Here is a 24075-nt window from a genome sequence, read left to right as displayed (position 1 = left end):
TGGTCGACTCGACCACCTTGCGGCTTTCCGGCGTTGGGTTTGGGTAAATTTCAGCGGGGCTTTACAACTTTTTCCCCGGTGCCTTCTGGCCTTCAACTTTGAGCAGATTCCTTCCGGAGTCCTTTCAATAATGACGTCCGCCGTGCCAATTTCTCAAGGACAGACCTCGGCTCGGCCCTCATTTGCAAAAGTGAGTAACATGACTACTGTTTGATCTGGAATGTATAACTAATTCTCTTAGGTCGCTGCGCAAACGTACAAGCCACAAATGCCCAAAGAACAGGCGCCTAGCGTCAAGCCTTCCATTGCAAGCCCGCAACCCGCGATCTCTGCGAACGTCATCAAGCCTCCGACTGTCGGCAGCGCAGCGTCCGCCGTTCGCGCTGAAACAAAAATCGAGTTGAGCGAAGCGAACGGAAATGCTGGTGACACAGCTTCGCGCGCTGGAGAGTCGGCTGGTGCGAGTGGAGAATCGGCGGTGGTTTTGCCGAGTCTCAAAGAGGAGGATGCAGCAAGGCTGCGCCCATCCATTGCTCTGGTGAAGTTTTCGACCATCGAGGACAGTAACACGCAACTGTCTTCGTCTGATGGCTCAGCAAAGCCTCCGAGCCTTGATGGGAAGAGTGTTGCGTCAGGCACCACTTTCGCGCTGGACGAAAAAGAGTCGCTTCGTCCCGACGACAGTGCAAGTCTCAGAGCTGTTGAAGAGGAAGACGTGACGTCACCGCCTGAATCCAACGCTGCTGGCTCCCGTGTAGGGTCTGACAGCGAGGCTCGCGCTTTCCGCGCCCAGTTGCATGAGATTGCGGTCATGGGCCCGCAGCCCCAGCGAGGAGTGCCACCCGGTCGCTTCCCAGTTCCGACTCCTAATGGTTCGCACACGCTCTATGATCCAAATCAACCCCCGAATGCCATTGGACGTTCACTTTCTCAGCCTATCGTTACCGGTATGCCCCAGGGCGCCGGCCCTCAAACTCTTCCAGCTATACCAGACGAAAAATTGATCGAGGCGTTGCAGTCGCCCAGAGACCGGCTATTCGTCGTGAAGATTGAACAAGACTTCATCGACTTCATCAAAGACTCTCGGTAAGTAGACATGATCAGCTCCCGTGGCGTGCAATTACTCATCGTTTCTAGGGAGAGCGAGTACTGCCTTCCCAACTGCAACACCTTCTATCGGATGCTTGCGCACCGACTTGCGGATTATTACTTGCTCGGTCATGTGGTCGACAATACTATGACTGGCGTGAGGATCACAAGGACACCTTATTGCAGAATACCGCCCCCACTTTCGCAAATGGTCGATGCTACTAAGAGCACGAACACTCCTCCTGTCGACCTTCCGGCTCGCAAAATAATGCGCCGCGGCGACGACACAAGATCTGGTACTAACACAGGAGCCAACTCTGAGAATCCGTCCAAGGCTGCATCTGAGGTAGATGGCAGTGATGGAGGGAACGACAAGACCGACGGTAAGAGAGACAAGTCATCAATGACACGAGAAGAGCGCGAAGCAAGGTATCGAGAGGCTCGACAGCGAATCTTTGGAAGTGCGGAGAGTGAAGAAGCTGATTCTTCAGACGTCATTGCACAGCCTGAAGAGAAGGATGCTTCCAGATCAAGCTCTGCTTCCGGGAAGAAAAAGAATAAGAAGCAGCGCAACCAAGATGATGACGATGGCTTCGAAGCGCGCTCTCGTTTCAACGCCTACTACCCTGGCCAGTATGCTGTTCCTGGCTATACTGGAGACGGTACTCTGTACTATAGCGGCTATCCCACGCCAATGACCAACGCTCAGTATTCCCCCATGGGCCCCAACGCGTCTCCGCCTTCGAACTACGGCAGCCCATACCCAGCCGTGCCACAGGATCCTCAGGGTCAATACTGGTCTAGTCAGCAATTCCCACAAGCGAACGGGCCCATGATGTATCCAAACTATGGCCAAATGCAAAACGGTCAAGACTTGTCCAGCGATTTCCAACGAGGCATGCAGTCGTTCCAAAATGCCGGAATGCCCAGCCAAGTGACCCCTAAGATGGCGACTGCTTCAATGGCTGGCTACCCTGACCCTTACGCTCAGCAGCCTCCGAACTCTGCGATGAGTCAAGGTTGGTCGCCCATGAGCCAACAGCCTTCGTATCCAATATCTCAAGGCTATGCTTCGAACGGTCCGAACAATCGACCCATGACTGCACCAATGCAAGGTGCGGTTCCAGGCGCTTATCCTTACGGACAATTTCCAGCTCCTACATTCAATGGGAAACCCAACCGGAATCAGCATCCGATCCCCGGCAGCTACCAACGTCCACAGTTCAATCCTCAGAGTCAAGCCTTCATACCCGGCGGGCGTAATATGCCTTATCAGATGGGCATACACAATGGCCCTCAAATGATGAATGGTTACGGCAACTACCAAATGGGCCCCCCACAGATGGCGCATCAGATGCCTAGGCCCAGCCCGCCCACCGCTAACAGTGCGACATTCGGTCCTACATTCGGTCCTACATTCGGCATGATACATTCTGTGTCGAACAATGTCAACTCGTCGCCACCTAACCAGTCTAACTTCTCGTCTCAGAATGCAACGCAATTGCGGGGTGGCGAGGTGCAAGATTCTGGGTTGTCGAGTCAAAGTAGTATTGCAAAGTATGGTACACCTTCGAACCTCCCGGCTAGACCTCCTCCAACTCAACAGCAACCACCGAAATTCACGCTTCCCGGACACAGTATTCCACCAGGATCTCGGTTGCCAAGCAACCCACCGCCTCCTTTTGGGGCCAATGCTTCTTAATTGGTATTCCATGGTTGTTACAGATGCGATGAAGACGCACTTTGCCTGATGACTCCACGATTGTGTAGTCTTAGCATCGCGACGGTGCTCCGAGTCGGCTTTCTCTTTCACATTGTTTGCTCGGTTGCGGTTCTCTTGCAGAGTGCTGGCGTTCATAGGCGGATAGGCATACCTCTAGCACTTGCATCTCATAGGTATGGCGGAGTCACCGATACGCTCTTAAACTTGGATGGAATGTTCGGCTCGGCGGTGAAGGTAATGTAGCTTTCATATCATACATAGCTATGAAATTTCCCCGTCCATGACCTTTATGGTACCGTTCCAACTCATGACGCAGCCTATTGTATGTGCGATAGTGGATGCTCTAGAGCATTACCTTAGGTCTGGATCTACGACGCCGCTCCGACAGAAATTCTAGGGCAATGAGGTTGCTTACACAGCGAAGACGGTGATCGAATGACTCACCCGGTAGGTAGACTCAGGGTTCAGCCATTGTTCTATGTCTAGACAGTCATCGAGTTCCTGCCCGAGGTCCTGTTTTCGCGGCATAGAAAAAGACTTCTCTGAAGCAAGCAACGTCCTGTACACGTCCTCGTCAGAATATTGTCCATGACAGCGAATATGGCTTAGAGAGAACGTACTGCAAGTGCCGAAGCACGTGATTAGCTTTTGCATAGAGCGGACTACGATCCTGTAGCCCTCGAACCTCGCCACAGCGGCATTGAAAAGCGGTGGGGACGGAGGAGATCCTCGGTAGAGACATGTTCCAACAGACATGATGCGAGCATGATTGAACCGTGGACAGCACAGGTCCCCTTAACACCCTTCTCGCAAGCCACCGGTGATGCTGCATTCGCGGAGTCTCGAGAAGCTGTCTGTGGATATCAATTAGTGTCGCGGTGGAAGTGGTATATTCTATTCTAGACGTTGGGCGGTATTGTCCACTTGCCGGAAAATTGGGCGGTCAGGTCCGAGCTAGAGTTGGTGAGCGCGGAGCTGTAGTACGCACCAGTGCGCGTAATACCCGTATCGAGTAGACTCGGCGCGCCGTTGGGAACGAACGCCGCGTCCCAGAGTTTCTGCTCAGCCGCGTTGGTGCCGTTGGCGGCATCTAGTGCCTTTATACGGGTCTCATCTAGATCCCCAGTCTCTTTAGAAAAGTGGCCGTAGATGGGGGCGGAGAGCTTGAAGAGGCCGATTTTGAACTTCATGTCTTACATCTGCGTAGGCGCCGTTGTAGTTGAATGGGATGGCGATAGGATAGTGTGGGACAAGATGGCGCTGTCATTGACGTCGATAGGCACTGTAGCGGCTGTGTTGAGACATGTTGATGTCGTGGTAGAGCGTGGCTTGGTAGGTGTGCAGCATTTGGAGGTCGGCCAATCACCACCGCCGGCGGTACTCGATTTGGACGTAGTCGAGGTCTGTGGATAGTATGCGTGACATCGTGGGGTGATGCTGATGTTGAGTGCCATACCTAATAGTGGCTAGCATCGCTCTGCGCCTTCGTTGTGAGCGATCGTCCATTTCAGGAGCAGTAGAGCTTCGAGTGACCGAGTCGGTGGTGAACGAGAGAGTTGTCTTTGCACATACGGGCCACAGCCATAAGACGGTACTCGTACGATGTGGCCTCAGCGTCTCGCATAGAGGTCTTCGGCGGCGAGAAGCTTGTAAGCACAGCAACGTCATATGCATTGTCTTGGAAGCAATGGAATAGCCCAGGAAAATCAGAGCAAGCCATGACAGAGTTCCCCGTTCGGAGAACTCTCGAGTACCTACTGGATAACTCCGAAGATTGAGATTGAAGGTATGTCCGTGCGACAGCAAAGACACTGCACGTTATATACGATGGCACGAGGCCAAAGGAAGTTCGTGATTGCATAGTAACTTCGATCACCTGCAGGGCTCGCAACCGATGGGCTGCCGGTAGCGTTGTTGTCTCCTGTCAGCTCTCACATCGCTCTTTCTCGTACCGTTACTAGACTGAGAGGCCTGACATCAGAGAGAGAAAAAAGGATCGGAGAGGAAGGAGAGGAAGGAGAGGAAGGAGACATAAGTTGAGATGTAAACGACTTTGGACTTTGTTACAAAGCTTGTGGGAGATAACCGTTAATTGATATCGGAGATCTTGGAGATAACCACCTAGCCTACTAGTAGTCTAATTATGTACCACTATTGTCCGCTAGCACTCTATATTAATGCCACTTTTACGATCGTCGTCAGATTATGCTTAATTAAGTATGTATTAAGAGTCTAAGCGGAAGATACGGTACGAAAGAAGAGTTGGGTATTTTGGGTGGATACAGCTCTATGTACTTCTTGGAATTTACAGAGTCTATATATGGGTGATCTATCAGTGTCTCTTCCTTGGGAATATTATAAGAAAGAGATACTATAAGGCAAACTCGGTAGGTAGTTCCTCAAGCTACCTATAGCGCTGTGACGACATCTTATACAAAGGCATGTTACTGCAGGATTTTTGTATCTTCAAATTGAAGATGTAATGGGCACTGGTTTTCAATTGAATGACGTCTTCGTAAGGCAGGATCCATGCAGTAGATACTATAGGTATGGAGTGAAAGCTCACGGGATCGCAAAACTATGAGGCATCCATCGCGCATATCGTAAGTGAAGTCAGAATGTGCACCGCTGATTGCATCGAAGTTTCCGGATTGCTACTAGGGGGACAACACCATCATTAAGAGATCCATGAATGTTTTGGATGCCAACTTCACCAGCATGAGCAAATGGCTCTGGGATCTACTGCTTTCAACTTGCTAGATTCCTAGCCCCGGTGGTACACTTCTCATCACGACACTTACTCACAGTGCCTCAAAGATATGATCTTCATTCGAGTATCGGGATTGACTACGGTAAAGACGGGGACTCTGAAGAGTAGGTGAGATTCATACTACAGAAGTATAACGGGCCAACAGATCAGGATGGTTCACCATCTCCTAGCTTCCACATTACTTAACAAGAGCACCCACAGTCTTTGCAGTCACCCTTTGCGCACGGGTCATTGCTCGAGCACTGCGCATCGCTCGAGCATGTCTTCCACGGGCCCCACCCCTCAGCAAGCGCAATCCAGCACCACTGGTGGCCACCACCGCATTCCTTCCAGCAGTATCCGTTCTTCGAGCATCCCTTGGATTTTCCGGAGTCGTTGCATTCGCGCTTGAAAATGCTGGGAGTTCCGTCATGCTTCCTCTTGTTCACACTGGTGGTTTCGGGGTGATCGCGGCAAGTGCGGACATCGTTGAGGTGGACGTTCTCAGGGAGATCACCGGGCTTGATGTTCATGCGACCAAGCTCGCCGCATTCGAGTGTTTCAGGGTCGGGGATGGCAGTGGAGTAGACGGAAGCCAGAGAAGCGGAAAAGATAAGGATGGAGGTGAATTTCATGTTGTTGATTGCGTGTGGAGTTTGTAGGTGCTTAAAGAGACAATCTGTTTCTTTGGCAGAGTAGAAGTGAATATCGAGATACGAAGACGAAGTGATGATGGCTGATGATGTTGCTACTGACACAGCATTCACAGCGATACTTATAATCTTCCAGTGCGCCAAGATTTCGGTCTATGTTCGTTTCTTCCTCGTGTAAATGAAGGGATCTTCTGCTTAGCTGAGACCTTGCCCGCCAGATTTCTCGACGTTGTTGGGCTGTTGTGGGACAGAGCATGACGATCTACATTCACGAATGTTTCCATAATAAACACGTATAGTGGGTCATACCTAGGTAGCAAATGAATACGATGACCGAAGCCCGAGCCTGCAAATGTATATCTTGATGGGGTAGACTACGTGTGGCATGTACTAGGCCGGCCTAACCAATTCGGGGGCGTAAGTGAAAGATTATGCACGCCTAACGGCTCGGCACGTTTAGCGAGAGCGTAGTCCAGCCTTGGAACTCTATATTCGGCAATCAGTCACGTACAAAGGAATTGGCTTACAACATGGTAGACTTGAGCACTTCGGTCTGAGCCACTTGTAGAACGTCCGGCTAGAAAGTACAAATTACGTAAAAGCAGGCCTGATGGACGATACACCTTCACTCATTGGTCAATGCCCCTCACCTAGCTTAGGTAGGAAGTGGAGAAGGGTACGGTTTGCTCACTTAGTAGTTCGAAAGAGGCTTTGACAGTCGAGGAGTACTCTGGAAGAGTGGAGACTGCGTCTGGGGTCGGGGCCGGTGAACCCACTGTTAGTACATTCTACGGTGGCTCAAGCATAATAGTACGTAGAATTTTGTCTCCCAAAATCGAGATCATCTATTAACATGAGGCACCAGGCCTTTCTGAAGCTCCAGTGTTTGCATAGAGGATTCCAGCATCCCTGCATGACTTGTCGCACATTGGTAAGCCTTAGGCCAAAGCTGCCAAATACTGCATGATCCTTTAGCGGTCCTGACTTATGTTTGACAGTACACAATCTCACGTTATTTTGATGTAACTGTAGACCGCCATTTGACGCGCGTAACAGATCCTTAGTCTTTGGAGTGGTTGGCCCATAAGAGCAAGGCGTCCCAACTGTCGCTTCGATGAATGAGAGGATGCGCGTATCCATGTCCAAACACCGGAACTTCAAAAAGGTCTGTTGCCCCATGTCGACAAGATGATGCTGTGGTCCCTGAGCTGGTACGATCGATTGCTCTACTATTGATGAAGCCTTCAATCAAGCCTTCGGCACTGATGAAGGCGTCCGGACCTCAGACGGGAAAGCCACCGTCAGACCATCACAAGAAGGCGAAGCCGAACGTGAAGATGATAGTATCATAAGACCCCGAAAAGAATATGCGGGCGAGATTTGGTGAGACTTTTCAACGCTCTCTGCTAAAGGAGTGATACCAGAGTGGTGATCGATGCCGTAACACCGAGACATTCCTTAGCATGTATCTGCAGGTCTGAGAGCTGTAGTCAATGTACGGATGAATATAACGTGAGAACCCCAATTTCCGAGCGTTGATCCCACATGTATCGCGGGGCTATCCCTGGTCTTCCTGGAAACCTTCCCACCGGAAAAGTCCTCTTATCGAACAGACCCAATATAGCTCACACCGTGTGACCCAAAAGATCCTCCGTTGACACTGGATGCGTGTAGAACGCAGGTGCAGGTGGAGAGATCACGGCACCGTTTTGATCAACATGTTATGCAATTGATCACCACTCAATGGACAATCTCTCATCGTTAAGACGAGTCGATGCCGCTCCTTTAGAACTACGTCGGCTGCCCGGGATAATGAATCATTGTAGTGGCTAGTGCTTGTCGCGGAGAGCGTCACCATGCTGCAAGGTACTAACACCACTCCACCGACACGAGATGAGCCACTTGCAATGGGTGCTGCCATGTTGTGACTGCTGTAGATGTGGTCGGTGAGACCCCTCAATTTGATGTTGTCAAGTCCTTTTCGTAGTTCAGGGTGATTCCCGCCCATTCGCTCATGAGTTGGATCTCGACATCAGGCGCTGGAGATCAACGGGGGCTTTGATTCCGAGTATTGAGCCTGTGGCTCTAGTCAATACCACGATGATGCGTTTTCGTCTTCTCAGTGGCGCCGCTTGGGGAGAAACCTATGAAGGTCGGTCGTAAAGTTGATTGCATATGTTGTTTTTCCACACCACCCACGGGTCTAGACAGCTCTTTGCAAATTTTAGCTGGTCTGTCTACTGAGGACGGGTAGTTGAAGTGCTAGCCCTTTAACTTTCTAATGATTTAATGCCTTATTCTAGCGTTTATTAGGCTTAGAAATCTATTTTTTTAATAGAATTTAGCTTTTAACTAGTCTCCTATAGTACACAGACTGATTGAAATGTTGCGAAAAGGTACTTAGAGCCTAGAGAGGTGGGAGAGAAACTTTTGCAAAGCACTGATAATGAGTCTGAAATATGTTGTGATGATGTATCTGAGCGAAATTGTTTTTGTTATTACGTAAAAGCCCTTTTGGTTTTGGGAGAAGAAAGCTAGATTACATAGAGTAATTTAGACTTCGATAGGTTCTACTTCCTATGTAACATTGGGTGGTGCATCAGAGATACCTAGGTAGATCAGCGCTGTATCGGAGACGTGATATGATCGCTCACACGTAAGCTGTAGGTTGCGGCATACCTGATGAGGGGTCCGAGGTATGTCTCCGATTATTTGCATTGAGCTCACACTATGGGTCGGGTCGACCGTCTATTGACGGCTACAGACATGTAAACGTCAGTTGCCACTTCTCTTTAGTATAAAGCAACCAAGACCTTCGCAGATTGTCTTAAAGTGCGAATCTTATTTTCCAATGGAAATACATATTCCAAACCAATTGCACGAAGACGCAAGTCATCGGCGCAGAGTTCCGCCGCTTCGTCCAAGAACTTCACTAGCAGTATGACCTCATCTCCGTCTCCACGAAAGTCGGACCCGACCTCAAAGTTGCCGCTATCATGCGCGGAGTGCATGAAACCGACAAGAATTGCTGTCGAAATGGTCTGGAGCTCATTCGAATCTCACTGCCGCCGGTTCGTGGTGCAAGTCAACAGGCAGAAACCGAGGCCCCTCAAGACAAACATGAAAAACTTTCAGCGCGCAGGTTGGCCATACTATCTTCGGCTTCAAAACCTGGATTGCATATCCCAACAGTGTACTTGGTGGGAGACGACATTGATTCTACCAATATCTGGACCATTTCTGGCCGTTGCCAACTCCGTGATGGCGAATACTTCTTCGATGAACACCCTAGCATTGGCCTCGTTCCTTACGTGTCTCAAGGCGAAAAGTTTGGCCAGTTTCACACCCAGGTGGTGCGATGCTGTCTGTTTGCATTTGTGTTCGAAAAGCAGACGCTATGCCAGGTAGCCTTGTCCAAGGGAGATCATCCAAAGGAGCTTCTTGACAAGGTCCTGAGCCGCTGGGAAGAGTATGGGTTTTAGTATGGGTTTTAGAGGGCTTTCATAGATATGCCTGTTAGCAAGCATCAAGCAAGGAAAGTACGGTTCAAGATCACTGTCCTTACTGATCTTGTGCTGCTAGGATATACGTAGGCTTCAAACTCAATTTGGTAAAATCGCGGCTCGGATTGGTGCTTGATGCCGGTCGATGCTATGAGGTTGGACCAATCTCATTTGTACATTTCCTGCCGCTTGTGGTCCAAAGACTGTGTATGTATCAGCGATAGGGTATTTCTCCGGATAGATGGGACCTTCCTGGGGCAAAGCAAGCTCAAGCAAGGCCTTACAGGCAACTGTCTGCTGAGGTGTCATGTTTCATCTCTGTCGGACCGGTAGACCTGTTCATAACGCACCGAACGATGGGGCATGTCAAACGTCTCATCTATCTTTCGGCACGCGATCGATCTCGGAACGACTCCGATCGTTGATATCGTGGAAGCATCCAATCAGGAAACGCAACCACAGACCCAAAGATCTTGCGCGTTCGGTAGGGATTCTTCCGAACCGTCTCTTATGCACGCACACATTATTGCCGTATGCGAAAGCGACCCGCGACCTTCCACGCGCGGCACGTATTCAGCATGCGCAAGGCAGGAGGTCGATCAACTTCTTCTTCCACAATCTCGCTCAGGTCCCTGTCATTGATGGATCCCGCAGGAACGTCCCTGTAATCCCAACCATTCCACCTGCACGGGCGGGGCTCTATTGGGGGCGTTCGGCCCTCAAGGTGCAACGATGGCATGAAGAGCGGGTCCGATCACACAATAATCATGTCGATCCTAAGAGCTGATTCTGGCCTTTACATTACCTTCTGAAGGGCACGGTTCGTCGAGGCTGTACTTCTGAAGTCTGATCTCGCTACCAAATCAACACAGCTTTGATCAACACAGCTTTTAGATCAGCGCTCGCGCAAAAACCCTCTCAAGGTCTTACGGGACCACGTGCACTAGTCTGAGACGTGATACAAAGGCTTGCACAGATGTGTGCGCTCTTGGACGTTGATTACTTAGTAAACAATGCAATACCATTCTCACTTGCACCAACCTGTACAGTCAGACCACCCTTCCCGTAGAACCCACGGTTCTTTTCGCCGCATAGCACACTTGCCACGACATTTTCGCCCTCAGATTTGGCCTGCTCTACACCCCACTGCACCAGCAGTTTGCCTAGACCCCTGCCTTGGAAGTCGGGATGCACACCGCAAACATGCAGGTCCCAGCACTCGGCACGGTCGCCGGACCAGTACTTTTCCGAGTTTGCTACAGCGGCCGTGAGCCATTCGGCATTCTTAGGGTCCGCAGCGCGATTTGGGAAAAGGCGCAGCGAAAGGGAGTGGTAGAGGTTCAGTGCCGGACTGATCAGGTTGCCTGATGGAGGGCGATGGTCAGTCGAAAAGCACTGACAGGCGGTATGTGGATGGCAGTGGGCCGGTGGGTTGAGCATGGACACTGTCAAAGTGTCTGGGTGCGCAACGGAGTGACAAAGCGTAACAGGACTCACGGGGGTCCACTTTGGCCAACTCCCTCCTCTGTCCACCCTCGCCTAACCTCCGCCAATCAGCAGCGCCCGCAATCCTTTCTTTCCCATGTTCGTGTACGGTGACAAGGACGAATTGGTGTCGCCACTCCCAGAACCGTTCACGCAAGCCGCGAAGTAGAAACCAATACACGTCCTCGGGATGCTCGTTGCGGTTTGGGTGCATCAGATGTCCTATGATGTCGTCGTCGAAGAAGGCGGCGTGCCATACACGAGCCATGGCCGGTAGGTCTGACAGCTGGGCCGTGCGAAGCTGCAAATTAGGACGGGGGTTGGCTGATTTCGATGTGTCTGAGGCCATGGTGGTTGGAGGCAAGGAGCCGTCTGAGGCTTAGCTTTGGGCAGGTAGTATACGTCGAACAGTGGATGTATGAAGCGTGGCAGTGGTGATGGCCTGCAGATGGCGGGAAGTCTTGTTGCTGAAGCTTCACGGAGCGAATACGATGGCGAAGGCGGCTTGACGACGACGCACGGGAAAGGGAACGTTGGGCGATTCTAGACTGGCAGCCCTGTCAAGAGTGGCGTTCGCTAGGCTGTCTCGAGGTCTTTGGCGCAACTCTGACAGGCGATAACGGAAAGCTGGTCGCGGTTCGTAAGAGAGGCTGCATCCTACACATGCGCTACTCTGCGCAGGGCAAAGCTCCGGCGCGGACGCTACCGCGTACGGGCGATTGAGTTTGTGCCAAGACCAGCAACGGCGGAATCGGGACGGGAGATGTACGACTGACTCGGGGACGAGGGATTTCTGAAGCGGGACCTTGATGCAGACTAACATTCGATGCGGCGTAGCAGGGAGCAAATCGAAGCGTCGCCTCGGCGCGCATGGCACGTCCCGCCCGCCCCGACGGTGTGGGGGGCACTGGGGGCTACTGAGGTACCCTGCGCGTCGGTTGATTAGAGGCAACCGAGTGCACATGCGAAGGAGACGCGAGGATGCGAGACGAAAGGCAGCCCCAAGTCAACGAATGTGGAATCGCAGGTTCAACAACGAAAGGGGAATTGCAGGCTCAAGAACAAAAGTGGGATTGTAGGCTTAAGAACGAAGGTGGAATTTAAAAACCGAGGTAGAATGGCAGGCTCAAGAACGAAGGTGCAATGGCAGGCTCAAGAGCCCACGTGCAATGGCAGGCTCAAGGACCCACGTGCAATGGCAGGCTCAAGAACCAACTCGACACCGAACGCGACAACGCTCCTCGCAACGCTGAGCTGAGCCAAGCCGTCGACCTGCCCCGAAGAGATGGCGTCGCGGGGCCGAGGGAAGGATGCCGGCCCGTCCAAGGCGTGCCGCGATTGGTCGATGCGAAACCCCTCTGGTGGCCCTTACGATCGCACCACGGTCCATACGGTTTCCTTGCGAATGATCATATCCTGGCTTCCACCACTGCCGAGCGAGCTTCTCTCGCCGGCCTGGCCCGTCTGAATCTGTGTTTCGAATTTGGTGTCCATGTCGGTGGCAGCCTCGGTGCCTGCGCCTGAAGCCATTGCCCGGCTTCTCGACTCGGTGCCCATGTTCTTCATTTCGAAGGTTCCATTGCCGTACGCCTTGGCCGTGTAGCCCCAGTCGGCTCCCCCCCAGTTCGCAGACAGCGAATGCAGGAAAGCCTTCAGGTTCGGTATCGTCGTCGAGATGAGGGACCATGCAAGTAAAGTTTGGTGCCACATGAGCGTCGACACCACGTCGAATGGGGACGGCTGTGCCTTGTCTGTGTACTTGATCCGCGCGCTCAGATGGAACATCGAGAAGATGATCACCCTGCAACGAGTCAGCCCTGGTCCCAACCACCTGGGACTGCCGCCATCACCTACAAGATCCTGAAGCAGAACGCTGCAATGACGCGCAGTTTGTAGCTCGCCTTCATCTGCAGCTGCCATACTAGAAATGCTGGCAGCACCAGCAGAATGACTTCGGTCACAACATCCAGCGCTGTGATTGCACTCCATCGCGTCTTCTGCAAAACACTAAGTCTATCAAGTCTCGTTGCTTTGGGGAACGTCCATCATACCTGGTTGTTGCAGTGTCTTGTGAAGGAGCCCGAGGAAGGGCAACCGGCACTGCTTAGCATCACCGTCGCAACCCCGCAAAGAACCGTGAATCCCAGCGCAATGTCGCACAGCCGGCTAATGCTCTTGTGGTCTCGCACAAAAAGACGTCGTAGTAGCAGGATGCCAGAGCATTTTGCAAGGTACAGCGCCATCAGTAACAAAATCTGCGCTGCGAAAGACAACTGGCGGGCTTTAGCTTAGAGCTTCGGTCATGACTGGCTGACTCACGCTTGCTGTCGTGCTGAGGTTTGGAACATTCTCTGCTATTTGACCTAGACCACTCTTGAGCGCCTTGAAGAATACGATGGCTTGTGCGAGTCCGAGCAACTGCACCGAGAGGTTAGCGACAAGGTCTACATTGAGAACGCTGCTTCTGCTACTCACTGTGCCCGCGACAATCAACGAGTCATCCCAACCAAACACTCTTCTCTTGATGAACACTCGAATCGTCAACACGCCCACCGCGTAGATCAACCCAAGAAGTGAAGTAATCCACAAGGGCGCACTGTGGTTCTCGGGGCCGTAGGGCGCAAACCGGTTTCCTACCGATGTGTCCATGGGATCGATCGTGGTTGCATCTGCTAGGGGGTCCATTTTCACAAAGTCGACCACTTCCAGAAGTGATCAACGGTAAGAAGGTCTGTCCCTGACTCCTTATATCAAGTCGTTCGTTCCTCTGTGTAGAGACTTGGCCTGCTAAGTCTGCTAATGAATACTTCAATACTTTCCCGCTGCAGCGGCCGGTCTCAGCCTAGAATCCTCCACCTGCATGTGTCCTGTTCCTGTGCACAACTGACGGGACCGTGCCGAATCGCTTCCCCGTCGCCGGATCTGCTGATGCATAAAGCGTTGGCAAGACGAGTGACCTTCCGTCCGCTATCGCTACACGCTTCAGGCTGATGCTTGGGAAGACGGACGGCTCCTTCTTCTCGCAGGGTTGATATCGAATGAGCATCTTGTCGCCCGCATGGATGCTCCTTTCGTATTTGACATGCCTGATATAGGAGGGTTTGTTATCAGCATGTTCGTTCCTCTAGCACCTCCCAGCGCCCCGGCCGCCCGCAGTAGCTCTGGATTCCATCGTTCCAGACGAGATGACCTGGTTTCGAAGGAAGTCTCAAGGACCCGCGCACGGGGGAGGCCTCCAGCCTGGTTGGTTGCTCATGGATGCGATGACATGTTGGTGCACTCCACCGTGAAGAGACTACAGCGTGGCGTGCAATCCCAAGCCGTGAAGCACGCAGTCCTCAGCCGTCCACGCCGTCGTACCATGACGGCACCATATTGCGGCCGTCAAGGGCTGCTCCGAGGCGGTCCCGTACCGTGCTGATGGTAACGATGCCTTTACGATTGGCCAATCATGGACCCCGGGACCGCGTTAATCATGGGAGAGAGCGCCGCAAGTACAAGGGTCGGAGTTGCCTCGAAATGGTACGAGAATTCATCCGCTTGCGCTAGAAAGACCATGGATGAAGACTTTTTCCACTATTGACAGGCCCGAATGCAGACACATAGACGCGCTTGTGCATACGTGCAATGTAGGTTGCGGCACAGTCGAAATAACATCTTCTCCACTCTGCACGGTGGCACCGAACGGCTCGCCTGATGATTGCGCAAAATGAATACACTGCGAACTGGAGGAGCACATGTTGTGGGTACGGCAGGTCTCAGATACGGGAGCAGCCAATAAACACACCCCTCGGTTAGAGGCGCCCTGATCCTGCAGCAACAGGACGCGAAGGGATTTGGTCTCGACGGGCCCACTCCCAAAACCCACAGCGACATGCTCCCATCGCGCTAATCCCCATGTCGGCACTTTGGGTCTCGCAATGGGAGTGGCCGCGAAGCTCCTTCTGTACCGGCACTTGACGAGGATGCGTCCCTTGCACCGAAGCGCATAAGTCGGCAGGCGTCTGGACATCCGCGTTTGACTCGTCCTCCGTTATAAAGCTGTGCTTCGTGCCTCGCGAGACGTTGGCAGCAGGCATCTTCTCTCGATACGCTCAATCTCCTCCTTCTACCTTCTCACTGCAACAATGGCAAGTGTGGAGGAACACAAAGCTCCCATGACGAACGTCGACAGCGACCCCTCCCTTTCGGAGAGGGGTGAGCCCAACCATCTGGTTTCTGAGAAAGATGGAACCAGCGCCGATGTGCAGGACATGGCTCGTATGGGCAAGCGACAAGAGACACGACGAAACTTCAGACAGGTGACCATCCTTGGCTTCACTATGGTTGTTTTGTCGTCTTGGGAAGCCATCCTGGCTACCTCTGTGTTCGCTCTAGGTAATGGTGGAACCGCCGGTCTTATTTGGGGTTACTTCATCATTTTCATTGGTTTTGGCTTCGTTACTGCTTCCCTGGCCGAGATGGCATCCATGTAAGTCGGAGATAAACCTTCCATCGAGAACGGCAACTGAATAGGAACAGGGCTCCCACCTCTGGTGGACAGTACCACTGGGTTTCCGAGTTTGCACCACGCAGCTGCCAAAAGTTCATCAGTTACATCGTTGGATGGCTGGGAGTCTTGGGCTGGCAATCCGCTGCCGCCATCACCATATATCTTTCCAGCAACCAGATCGTCGGTCTTATCATCATGCACAATCCTAGCTACATCCCGAAAACATGGCACGGCATGATGGTCATGTGGGCTATCCTCATGGTCTGCTACCTCTTCAACACTTTTTTCTCCAGGAAGCTGCCGCTAGTCGAAGGTCTTATCGTTATACTCCACGTTGCTGGATTTTTCGCCGTCATCATCCCTCTCTGGGTCATGGCTGACCGCAGCTCCGCCTCCGACAACTTCACGCTCTTCGTCGATAACATGGGATGGAACAACGTGCCTCTGTCGACCTTCATTGGTCTGGTTGGCGCTGCCAGCTGCTTTGTCGGTGTCGAGTCCGGTGCACACATGTCTGAGGAAGTCCGCAATGCTTCCGAGGTCATTCCTCGTGCTATGATGTGGACCTGGCTCGGTAACGGCCTGTTCGGTTGGATCATGGCTATCACCTTCTGCTTTTGTGTGACAGACACCATGTCCATCCTTACGACACCCCTCGGAGTCGGTTTCATGCAAGTCTTCCTCAACACCACTGGATCCACAACCGGCGCTACCGTCTTGACCGTCATGATGCTTACTATCGGTGTCTTCGCCTGCGTTGCCGTAATGGCCACCAACTCGCGCCAGCTCTTCTCCTTCGCCCGTGACAAGGGCCTCCCTTTCTCCTCCGTCCTCGGCCAGGTGTCGCCTCGCTTCGAGATTCCCATCAACGCCGTCTACGTGACCGTTGCGTTCGTCACGATCCTCTCGCTCGTCCAACTCGGATCTACCGTGGCGTACATGCAGATCGTCTCCCTCGGTACCGCATCCATGATCACAACTTACATCATCTCCATCTCCTGCATGGCCCTCAAGCGCATCCGTGGCGAGCCTCTTCTCCCCTCCAAGTTCGATTTGGGCAAAGCTGGGCTGGCCGTCAACATTATTGCATTGATCTTCCTCATTGTCCTTTGGATCTTCGCCTTCTGGCCTACCTCGCCCAATCCGACCGTGGAAACAATGAACTGGGCCGTCTTGGGATACGGTATCGTCATCATCTTCGCCGCTGTGTACTACTTCATTCGCGGCCGCCACACATATTCCGGCCCTGTCGAATACGTCCGCAAAAGTGCGTAGACAGGTGCTAGCCTGTAGGTCGATATACTAAAAGCGTTTCCCTGTCGTACATATTTTAATAGACTGAATCAGAGCGTTTACCTCCAATATCGCCGCAGCTGGTGGTCCTTTGCCGATGTTGTGAACGTCGTGAGGTCGTTGAGAAGTTGGGACGCTACTGTCACGGTTCGCGCCGGCTCCTGTGGGGTTCGCGCTTTCCGCGGGGTGGATATGTCAGCGCTCCATCACCTCTCTACCATAATGCTTTGAGTTTCTTCGTACTTCTCCTGCGGGATTAGAGCAGCCATTAGAGCGAAGACACTTGTAGTATACGCTTCAGTGGACTCAATGTGAAGTACGACTTGGAGATTACGACCTCCGAATGTGAAAGCCGTCAGGCGGACGAAGCCATGGGCTATACGTGGTCTAGGGCTATCTCCTAGGGTATCACTCTGGCTCTCTGCAACCTTTGCTACACTTCGTAGAAGCCGAGCGTTTGAGCCAAACCTCATTCTCGAACCCAGTCCAATACTCCGAAGGCATTGACGACCTTCAACCGACTTATTAAATGTATTCAAGGATCAAATTTGACATGATACTCAAGCGCATCCCCAACAAGCTAGCCTAAGCACAAAAGCAGACACCCATCTTGTGCAATTCGCGAAGCTACATACCCACACGTGTCTCCTACAGCGGCTTCTCTACAGCGTCATTGATCGCACTAGAACTGTACCCAGACTTGCTGGCATGTGAGAGTACCGCCGTAATGCAAAGACCTCGATGCGCTAACACAGACGGCGGAACGAGATGTCTTCCCCGTTAAGCCACCATGTCGATCACGACCGTAGCCATAGCAGAGCTAGCAAGCTCGGTTTTATATCTCCGCATGACTGACTTGACGGCAGTACCTACGGATCGTTTCTCGTACTCGACAACAGTGGCGCCTCGGGCTGCCTCCATGCCCCTATCGCTTGCTCGAGGTCCCAACGGGACCTCCAAGATTACGTGGTACACCAACGGCTCTGGTTCTCGGCTCAATCTTAGTGCACATCCGTTGGGTTTGTCGATCCCAACTCTCCTCGTTTGCTGCACCAGTACTTTACCATATCGCCGGTGTACGTCGTTTTATGGACAAACAATGGATAATATCTCGCTTTCGCCAAATGTCCTCTTCATTCAAAAGCAGACGCACTGTTCTACAGCTCAGTCTTCGATACCGTCACCAGTAATCGTTTACAACAAATGGATTGAATTGTCTTCGTTCTAGAGCTCCGTGAGTCCGTATGCTAGGAACAGCTCCCAGTACACTGTATGATCTAGGTTCAGTCTTTCACAGTGCAAGCTATCCTTTAGCAAGCACTCAAAATAAATGAACCGTCGTTGCGCTGTGTTCATCATCTGTTCATTGCGTGCTGCAGACGCTACGCTGGGTCCGGTAGTAGGACATTTTCGTCGAAGACAGAGCGGTGCTGCTGTCGTTGAATCTTACTCAGAAGACCGGCGACGCACCCCGCTCGTTTCATCTCTTCTTTCGAGATTTGAACATTATTCGAACCTTTACCATTCGCCCAACATTAAACATCACCCATCCCAGCTCGTTCTACTCTAACTCGTCTTTCCTCACAATCCGATCTCCCATGAAAGCAAATGTCAGGTTCAACCAGACAACTGGACATCACTTCTCACAACAACCCCGCAACGATATATGATGCAGAATTCGCATCGTCAGTTCTCGATGCCATAAGTACGCCCGTCCCTCAGTCCTACTCTACCATAACCCCTCATGGCACATAATAACCCCAAGAACGCCTAGGCTATGCAATACCCCAATAAAGATGCCATGCCATGCCGTGCAAACAACCTCCCAATATTTGACAAAGGAAAAAAAAAGTCAAGTCAAACTCCACGACCAATCCCCATAAGACTCTCTTCACTCTCTAACGCTCCTCAGAGTGTCAAAATCGCTGTGACCGCGCCTACGCCTGCTTCCCCACCAGCGGGTATCATACTTGGACGCCTAGTCCTGGCCCGCGCCTCTCCTGCTTCTTACGTCTGGCATAAACATCGACATTTCCCTGTTGGAGTCCTACTCCTGCCCACCCCTCCTACTGTTTGGCCTCCCGCCCGCCCCATCCGGCCCAAAAGTGCTCAATTCCCCACCACTGGTCTCCCTTCTGCGCCTCACAATCTGCAGTCTGGGGAGGGGCGTTGCATTTGCACTACCACTGCCCGTCGGCGTCACATTTTCCTCGCCCGTGCCACCGCCCTGGCTAGCTTGACTCTGGCGTCGGCGACTCACGGCTTCAGACAATCTCCCTTGTCGCGCTTTTGGTAGGCGTGACTTCCCTGACCCGTTGGCAGTGGAGGGAGTAAGCGGACTGTCTCTTTCGCTTTGATTTGAGGCGATGCGCGAGAGGGATGTGGTGTCGCGGGACGGTGGGCGGCTGGTGTGCGGCGTGCGTGACGAAGTTAATGTGATCGGTGAAGACGCCATAGTAGGGCTGAGGACATTGACAGCCGTCGACGCGCGGACTAGTGATGGCGCTTTTGGGGAAGGTTCTTCCTGGAGATCCCAGATCCCGGCTGTGGAATGGCTTCGGGTGATGCGCTCGCGGCCGCTGCCGAGTAGAGTTGGGGTAGGCGGCATAGGCGGCACTGGTGGGATCGCGAATGCGGATTTCAGACTGTTTGGGGTGGGCGGCGTCATGCCTGACACAAGAGTAGAGCCGGTACTTGAGCCTGAGCCTGCGCGGGTGCCTGAGCTTGACGCGGGGCGGCGGAAACCCGAGGCGCGGGAGGTGCTGCGCTTGGATACTGAGTCGCATGCTCGGACAAGCTCTCCAGCCATCTGTCTTACAAGCACAGCGTGGTCATGCTCGGAAAGATGGACGATGGTGTCGTAGACGCCAAATTGGCGGATGAGAGTGCACTCATCTTCCGTGGAATCGCATATGTCCCTGAGAATACGGAGGAGGTTCAAGCGAGTAACAGCGTCTTTGTGACCGAGCTTTTGCACTGTGCGCGTGAAGATCTCGGGGACAGCTAGCGATGCTGCGATTGGAGGCGAGAGACGAATGAGCTTCTGAAGGGGCTCGAGCATATTCTCGAAGTTTGATTGCGAGAGCTCGGGCGAGGTGTAAGAGCTTATGATCGCAATGCTGAAGTTGGACGAGAGAAGATATTGCTCTACACGAGCGGTCTCTTCCTGAAGCCTGGTGCTGTGTTAGTGCCAGGTTGTAAAAGCGTCAAGATGAAATGAACGTACCAAACGAAAATCGCATCCAATGCCGTGACCTGCCAATTGCGATCAGACAGCATGCTGATGTAGAACTGCAACCCCTTCGCATCCCACAACATCTTGCGCGCTACCTTCCCGCTATGTGCCAGCTCACACAGTATAGGCAGAGCAAATTCTTTCAATGGGCCGCCACCATTCACAACCTCCTTGAGCAGAGGTATGATGTCTGACAATGCGGCTTCTTCCTGTCTGCTCTTGTTGTGGCGGCAAAGGTTGTACATGGTATTCAAGACTTGGTTTGAGATCTCCCGATGGTTCAACTGGTTTTGCGTATTCCTAAACAGCTCGATAAGGGTGTCGATTGCGTTCGAGTTCTGCAGCGCCTCGTGGGTTGAAGAAAGCATGCTGAGGTTTTTGATGAATTTGAGCATAGTCACTTGGTGCACCGGAAGCATTTTTGGGAGGTCTTTCAGTACCCCTGCGATTTGTTAGTGATCTGTACTTGGGAAATGTTTCAACTCTGGGGTTGGAAGAGAGGGCGGGGCACTTGCGCTTCAGGATCATGCGGTCCGCTACTAATTCTTTCACGAAGCTCTCGGCTTGTGAGAAAATCAGAAATATGCTGACAATGCGACCCTGGATGAGCTGTGCGACCTCATCTCGCTCGTTGATGACCCTGTTCAACACCAGCGAAAGTGGATAGAGAACGGAGTTGCGCGACAACAGCCGACAGAAGTCATTCTTCGGCGCGGAGCCCTGCAACTCAAACACGTTCCACACACCATTAACGCCGATGAGCACCAAATCTCTTTCTTCGTCTATGTCCTCCTCTAGAAAATCAACCAGAACGTTTATACCGCCACAGCCAACAAAGATCTGTAGTGTAAGTGTACTGGTCTGGTACATCTGTCGCACAAAAGCTGCAGCCTCTTTCCGGATCTCGCTAGGATATTTCTTCGATGCAAATGTACAAATAGTAGGAATTCCACCAAGCATGGACAGCGACTCTTGCGATTCGGCATCCTCATGAATGATCAAGTTGATGATTTTCAACAATGGCAAAACTAGTTCGTTAGGTGGTATCTCTCTAAGGATCTCCAGTATAGGTAGCATGCCATGGGATCGGAGGACGATAGAACGCTTCTCAGGTGATTCATACAAAACCTCTAAAAGCTGGTCGGCGATCTTGAGCAAGTCGACGTCAGGTTGGTTGATCTTCAGATCACCTACAAGCATCTCCGTCTGCTTTGTCAGTCGGTCATCACGGTCGCGGGCAACATTGTTTTCCATGTTGATGTTCTCCAGGCCCTCGTCCATGTTGGCAAACGGGTCCAGATCGTCGTCGTCGGCAAGCATCTATTCCTATTAATGCACACATACTTTACGACATTTAGTAGAGGACATACAAAAGATGACGACATCTTGGAAGTGATCATGGCCAAACTACTATGCTCTGAGCCACTATCACTTTCAGCTCTGCTCGGCTTGATGTCGCCGAAGACGTCCGAAAAGTCGTCACGATCGTCCTCCGCATATCTTAGCATCTCAATTTCTGACTGTGACCGCTGCATCTTGCGCGAAGAAGTTGACGAGACAGAACGCTGGTGTGCGCCGTTGGCCCTGGCATCTCTTGTTGATTTCGGCGCTGTCTTCAGATCGTTGGGATGAAATAGCTTTGGAGAGAAAGTATCTGCTGGTGATGGTACCCTACTGACTTCCCTAGGAAACATAGAAGGCGGATTGGCGATCTGCATAGCTTTTAGCTTCAGCTCGAATGCGCTCTCATCAGCTACTGTCAGATCCGAGTAGTCTTCGATCGAATTCTCACGGAACATCTGCGATGGCCGGGCGAAGGCGGCCGCTTGTGCTCGCGGTGCTTGCAACACCTTGGGTACACCACGGAGGAACGCTGTTTTGGGTTGACCTTCCTGACGCTCTAGCGGTTCTTCCGTGATAGTCGATGTGGATGTCGATCTTGAAGTTGATGATCGGGCTCTTGTTGACGGGGGTCGCCCAACGTCACTTTGAGCGAATACACTCGGGGAACCTCTCAAGTGCTGCAGATTGAGCGGACTCTTCACCGTGGCTTCACCATCGAATTGTGACGGCTCTTCCATTACACTGGCAATCGCCTTCAGCTTGTCGCTTGAGAAGAGACCGCCAAAGTTGTCCTGAGGTTTTAAGTGAGGCTGGTGGAAGGCGCGAGGCGATATGCTCTCAGCAAAGTCGTCGTCCCAGTTATCATCTTTGTCGATCTCTGGTGAACGGAAGGACTCAGCGGTAGGCCTTTGCCTCGGGATGTTCAGGTTCACATTCACCGGGACTCTGCGCGGCAGTGGAGCGGCGGCCGACGTCCGACGCAGCGCAGGTTCCGAATCGAGCCTCTCGTTGTACTGCTGGATCTGGTTCACCGCTTGGTTGAACTCGGGGCTTGTTGAAGCGACGTCAGGTGCAGTCCGCTTCGTGCTCAAGATCCACTTGTGCTGGAGCAGACGTCTGGCATCGATACGTAGATTGGCATTCTTCTGGAAGCACTCCATGAGGAAGTCTCGCAAAGCATTAGAGACGCTGCCAGGAATCGGTGGATGGTCGTCATTAACGATACGGAAGAGGGCTTGCATAGGCTGCAGGTGGTGGTAGGGCGGTTTCCCATCTATCAGCTCGATGATGGTGCAGCCCACACTCCATATATCGGCGGCCGTGGTTGCGCCAGACATTTCGATGACCTCCGGTGCCATCCAGTATGGGGTTCCCACAACGCTCGGATCGTCGAGCCCTGACTGCTTGGTGGCCACGCCGAAGTCTGCCAGTTTGACCAGCCCCTCCTTTGTAGTCAAGATGTTCGCACCCTTGATGTCGCGGTGGATGACACCCTGCTCGTGCAGGTACAGTAGACCTTGCAGCACTTGCGACATGAAGAGGCCCACCAGCGGTTCCGGAAACTTGCCGAACTTCTTGCAGACGCTATGCAGGGAGCCGTTCTCGCAGAACTCGAGGATGATGTACAAACTTTCGGCACTCTTGACAGACCCCTTGTACTTGACGATGTTGGGATGGGTCAGGCTCTTGAGCAGGTCGATCTCGAGCATGATGGTCTTGAGGTCCGCCTGGCCGAGCGTCTCCAGCTTGACCTGCTTTATGGCCACCGTCTCGCCTGTGCCCCAATTGAGGGCGCGGAAGACACTGCCATGGGCGCCTTTGCCCAGCAGCTCGCCGAGCTGGTAGTCCTTGAGCCCCGCGACATCCTGTGCGGCCCGTTGCGCTGTCCCCTCCCTCCGATTGCCGTCTCTGCTCGGGGCGCGGCCATTGGACGATGAGGAGGCCTTCTTGTGGTGGCCAGACGAGCCATTGGAGCTGTGCTGGGATGAGCGCGAGCCTGAGTGTGCGTGGGCCGCCCTGTTGCTCGGATGTGAGACCATGGTGGTGGCCTGCCTGCTGTGTGCGTCCCAAGCCCTTCCAGCTGCCTCTTCCTACGCAATTCTAGGTTCGCGGTCGTATCGCTCGGCGGTTCTGGGTTCGTTGGCGACGGGATTTTGTCGTCTGCGCATCGAGCTTCGGCAGACCACAGAATCTGCGCACAGGCGCTGGCTGTTGATGTTTACGGGTGCTCGCACGGCCCTGGGGCGGTCTGCGGGGAGCCCCCTCGCCTGCTAAGGAGGTGGTATAGGCGTCGCGTCCTGGGGATCCTGGCTGCCAAAGGTTCTGGTCAATTGCGAACCGCTACTCTGCGACGTTCGGAGGGGCAGCACGCGTCGCATCGGCGAGGCCTAGGCCTGACCATGCAGGGTGGCGGTAAATTGCCCTGGTGGGAGTAGAGGTCGTAAGAGGAAAGCCGTCCAATGCCAGGGTCGCCGTCGAGATTCGAGGGTTCGAAGGTTCGAGGGTTCGA

At 52.8% G+C, this 24075-nt stretch overlaps 6 protein-coding genes across 6 annotated transcripts; 2 read left to right on the top strand and 4 right to left on the bottom strand.

Moving 5' to 3' along the window:
- Positions 1-130: 130 nt before the first annotated feature.
- On the top strand, positions 131-2791 carry N0V89_002381 (uncharacterized protein; the record flags this gene model as incomplete). The annotated part of the gene is made up of 3 exons (XM_056211191.1): positions 131-190; positions 242-1086; positions 1138-2791. The coding sequence occupies 3 exons, from the start codon at positions 131-133 to the stop codon at positions 2789-2791; spliced, it is 2559 nt and encodes an 852-aa protein (XP_056074664.1).
- Positions 2792-5760: 2969 nt separating this feature from the next.
- Positions 5761-6196, bottom strand: N0V89_002380 (uncharacterized protein; the record flags this gene model as incomplete). Its single annotated transcript, XM_056211190.1, has 2 exons — positions 5761-5797; positions 5862-6196. The coding sequence occupies 2 exons, from the start codon at positions 6194-6196 to the stop codon at positions 5761-5763; spliced, it is 372 nt and encodes a 123-aa protein (XP_056074663.1).
- A 4520-nt stretch (positions 6197-10716) lies between these two features.
- On the bottom strand, positions 10717-11551 carry N0V89_002379 (uncharacterized protein; the record flags this gene model as incomplete). Its single annotated transcript, XM_056211189.1, has 2 exons — positions 10717-11081; positions 11215-11551. 2 exons carry the CDS (start codon positions 11549-11551, stop codon positions 10717-10719), a joined length of 702 nt encoding a protein of 233 aa, XP_056074662.1.
- Positions 11552-12570: 1019 nt separating this feature from the next.
- N0V89_002378 (uncharacterized protein) lies at positions 12571-13887 on the bottom strand (the record flags this gene model as incomplete). Its single annotated transcript, XM_056211188.1, has 5 exons — positions 12571-13003; positions 13057-13199; positions 13254-13475; positions 13522-13620; positions 13678-13887. 5 exons carry the CDS (start codon positions 13885-13887, stop codon positions 12571-12573), a joined length of 1107 nt encoding a protein of 368 aa, XP_056074661.1.
- Positions 13888-15329: 1442 nt separating this feature from the next.
- N0V89_002377 (uncharacterized protein) lies at positions 15330-16969 on the top strand (the record flags this gene model as incomplete). The annotated part of the gene is made up of 2 exons (XM_056211187.1): positions 15330-15673; positions 15724-16969. 2 exons carry the CDS (start codon positions 15330-15332, stop codon positions 16967-16969), a joined length of 1590 nt encoding a protein of 529 aa, XP_056074660.1.
- A 2065-nt stretch (positions 16970-19034) lies between these two features.
- Positions 19035-23605, bottom strand: CDC15 (Protein kinase of the Mitotic Exit Network; the record flags this gene model as incomplete). Its single annotated transcript, XM_056211186.1, has 4 exons — positions 19035-20160; positions 20214-20664; positions 20738-21542; positions 21593-23605. 4 exons carry the CDS (start codon positions 23603-23605, stop codon positions 19035-19037), a joined length of 4395 nt encoding a protein of 1464 aa, XP_056074659.1.
- Between the last annotated feature and the right edge of the window lie 470 nt (positions 23606-24075).

The sequence above is a fragment of the Didymosphaeria variabile genome (assembly GCF_027946475.1).
Source record: "Didymosphaeria variabile strain IMI 356815 chromosome Unknown scaffold_2, whole genome shotgun sequence".
Classification (NCBI taxonomy): domain Eukaryota; kingdom Fungi; phylum Ascomycota; class Dothideomycetes; order Pleosporales; family Didymosphaeriaceae; genus Didymosphaeria; species Didymosphaeria variabile.
The sequence above is the reverse complement of the archived record's forward strand: the minus strand, read 5'-3'. Positions and strand labels throughout refer to the sequence as shown.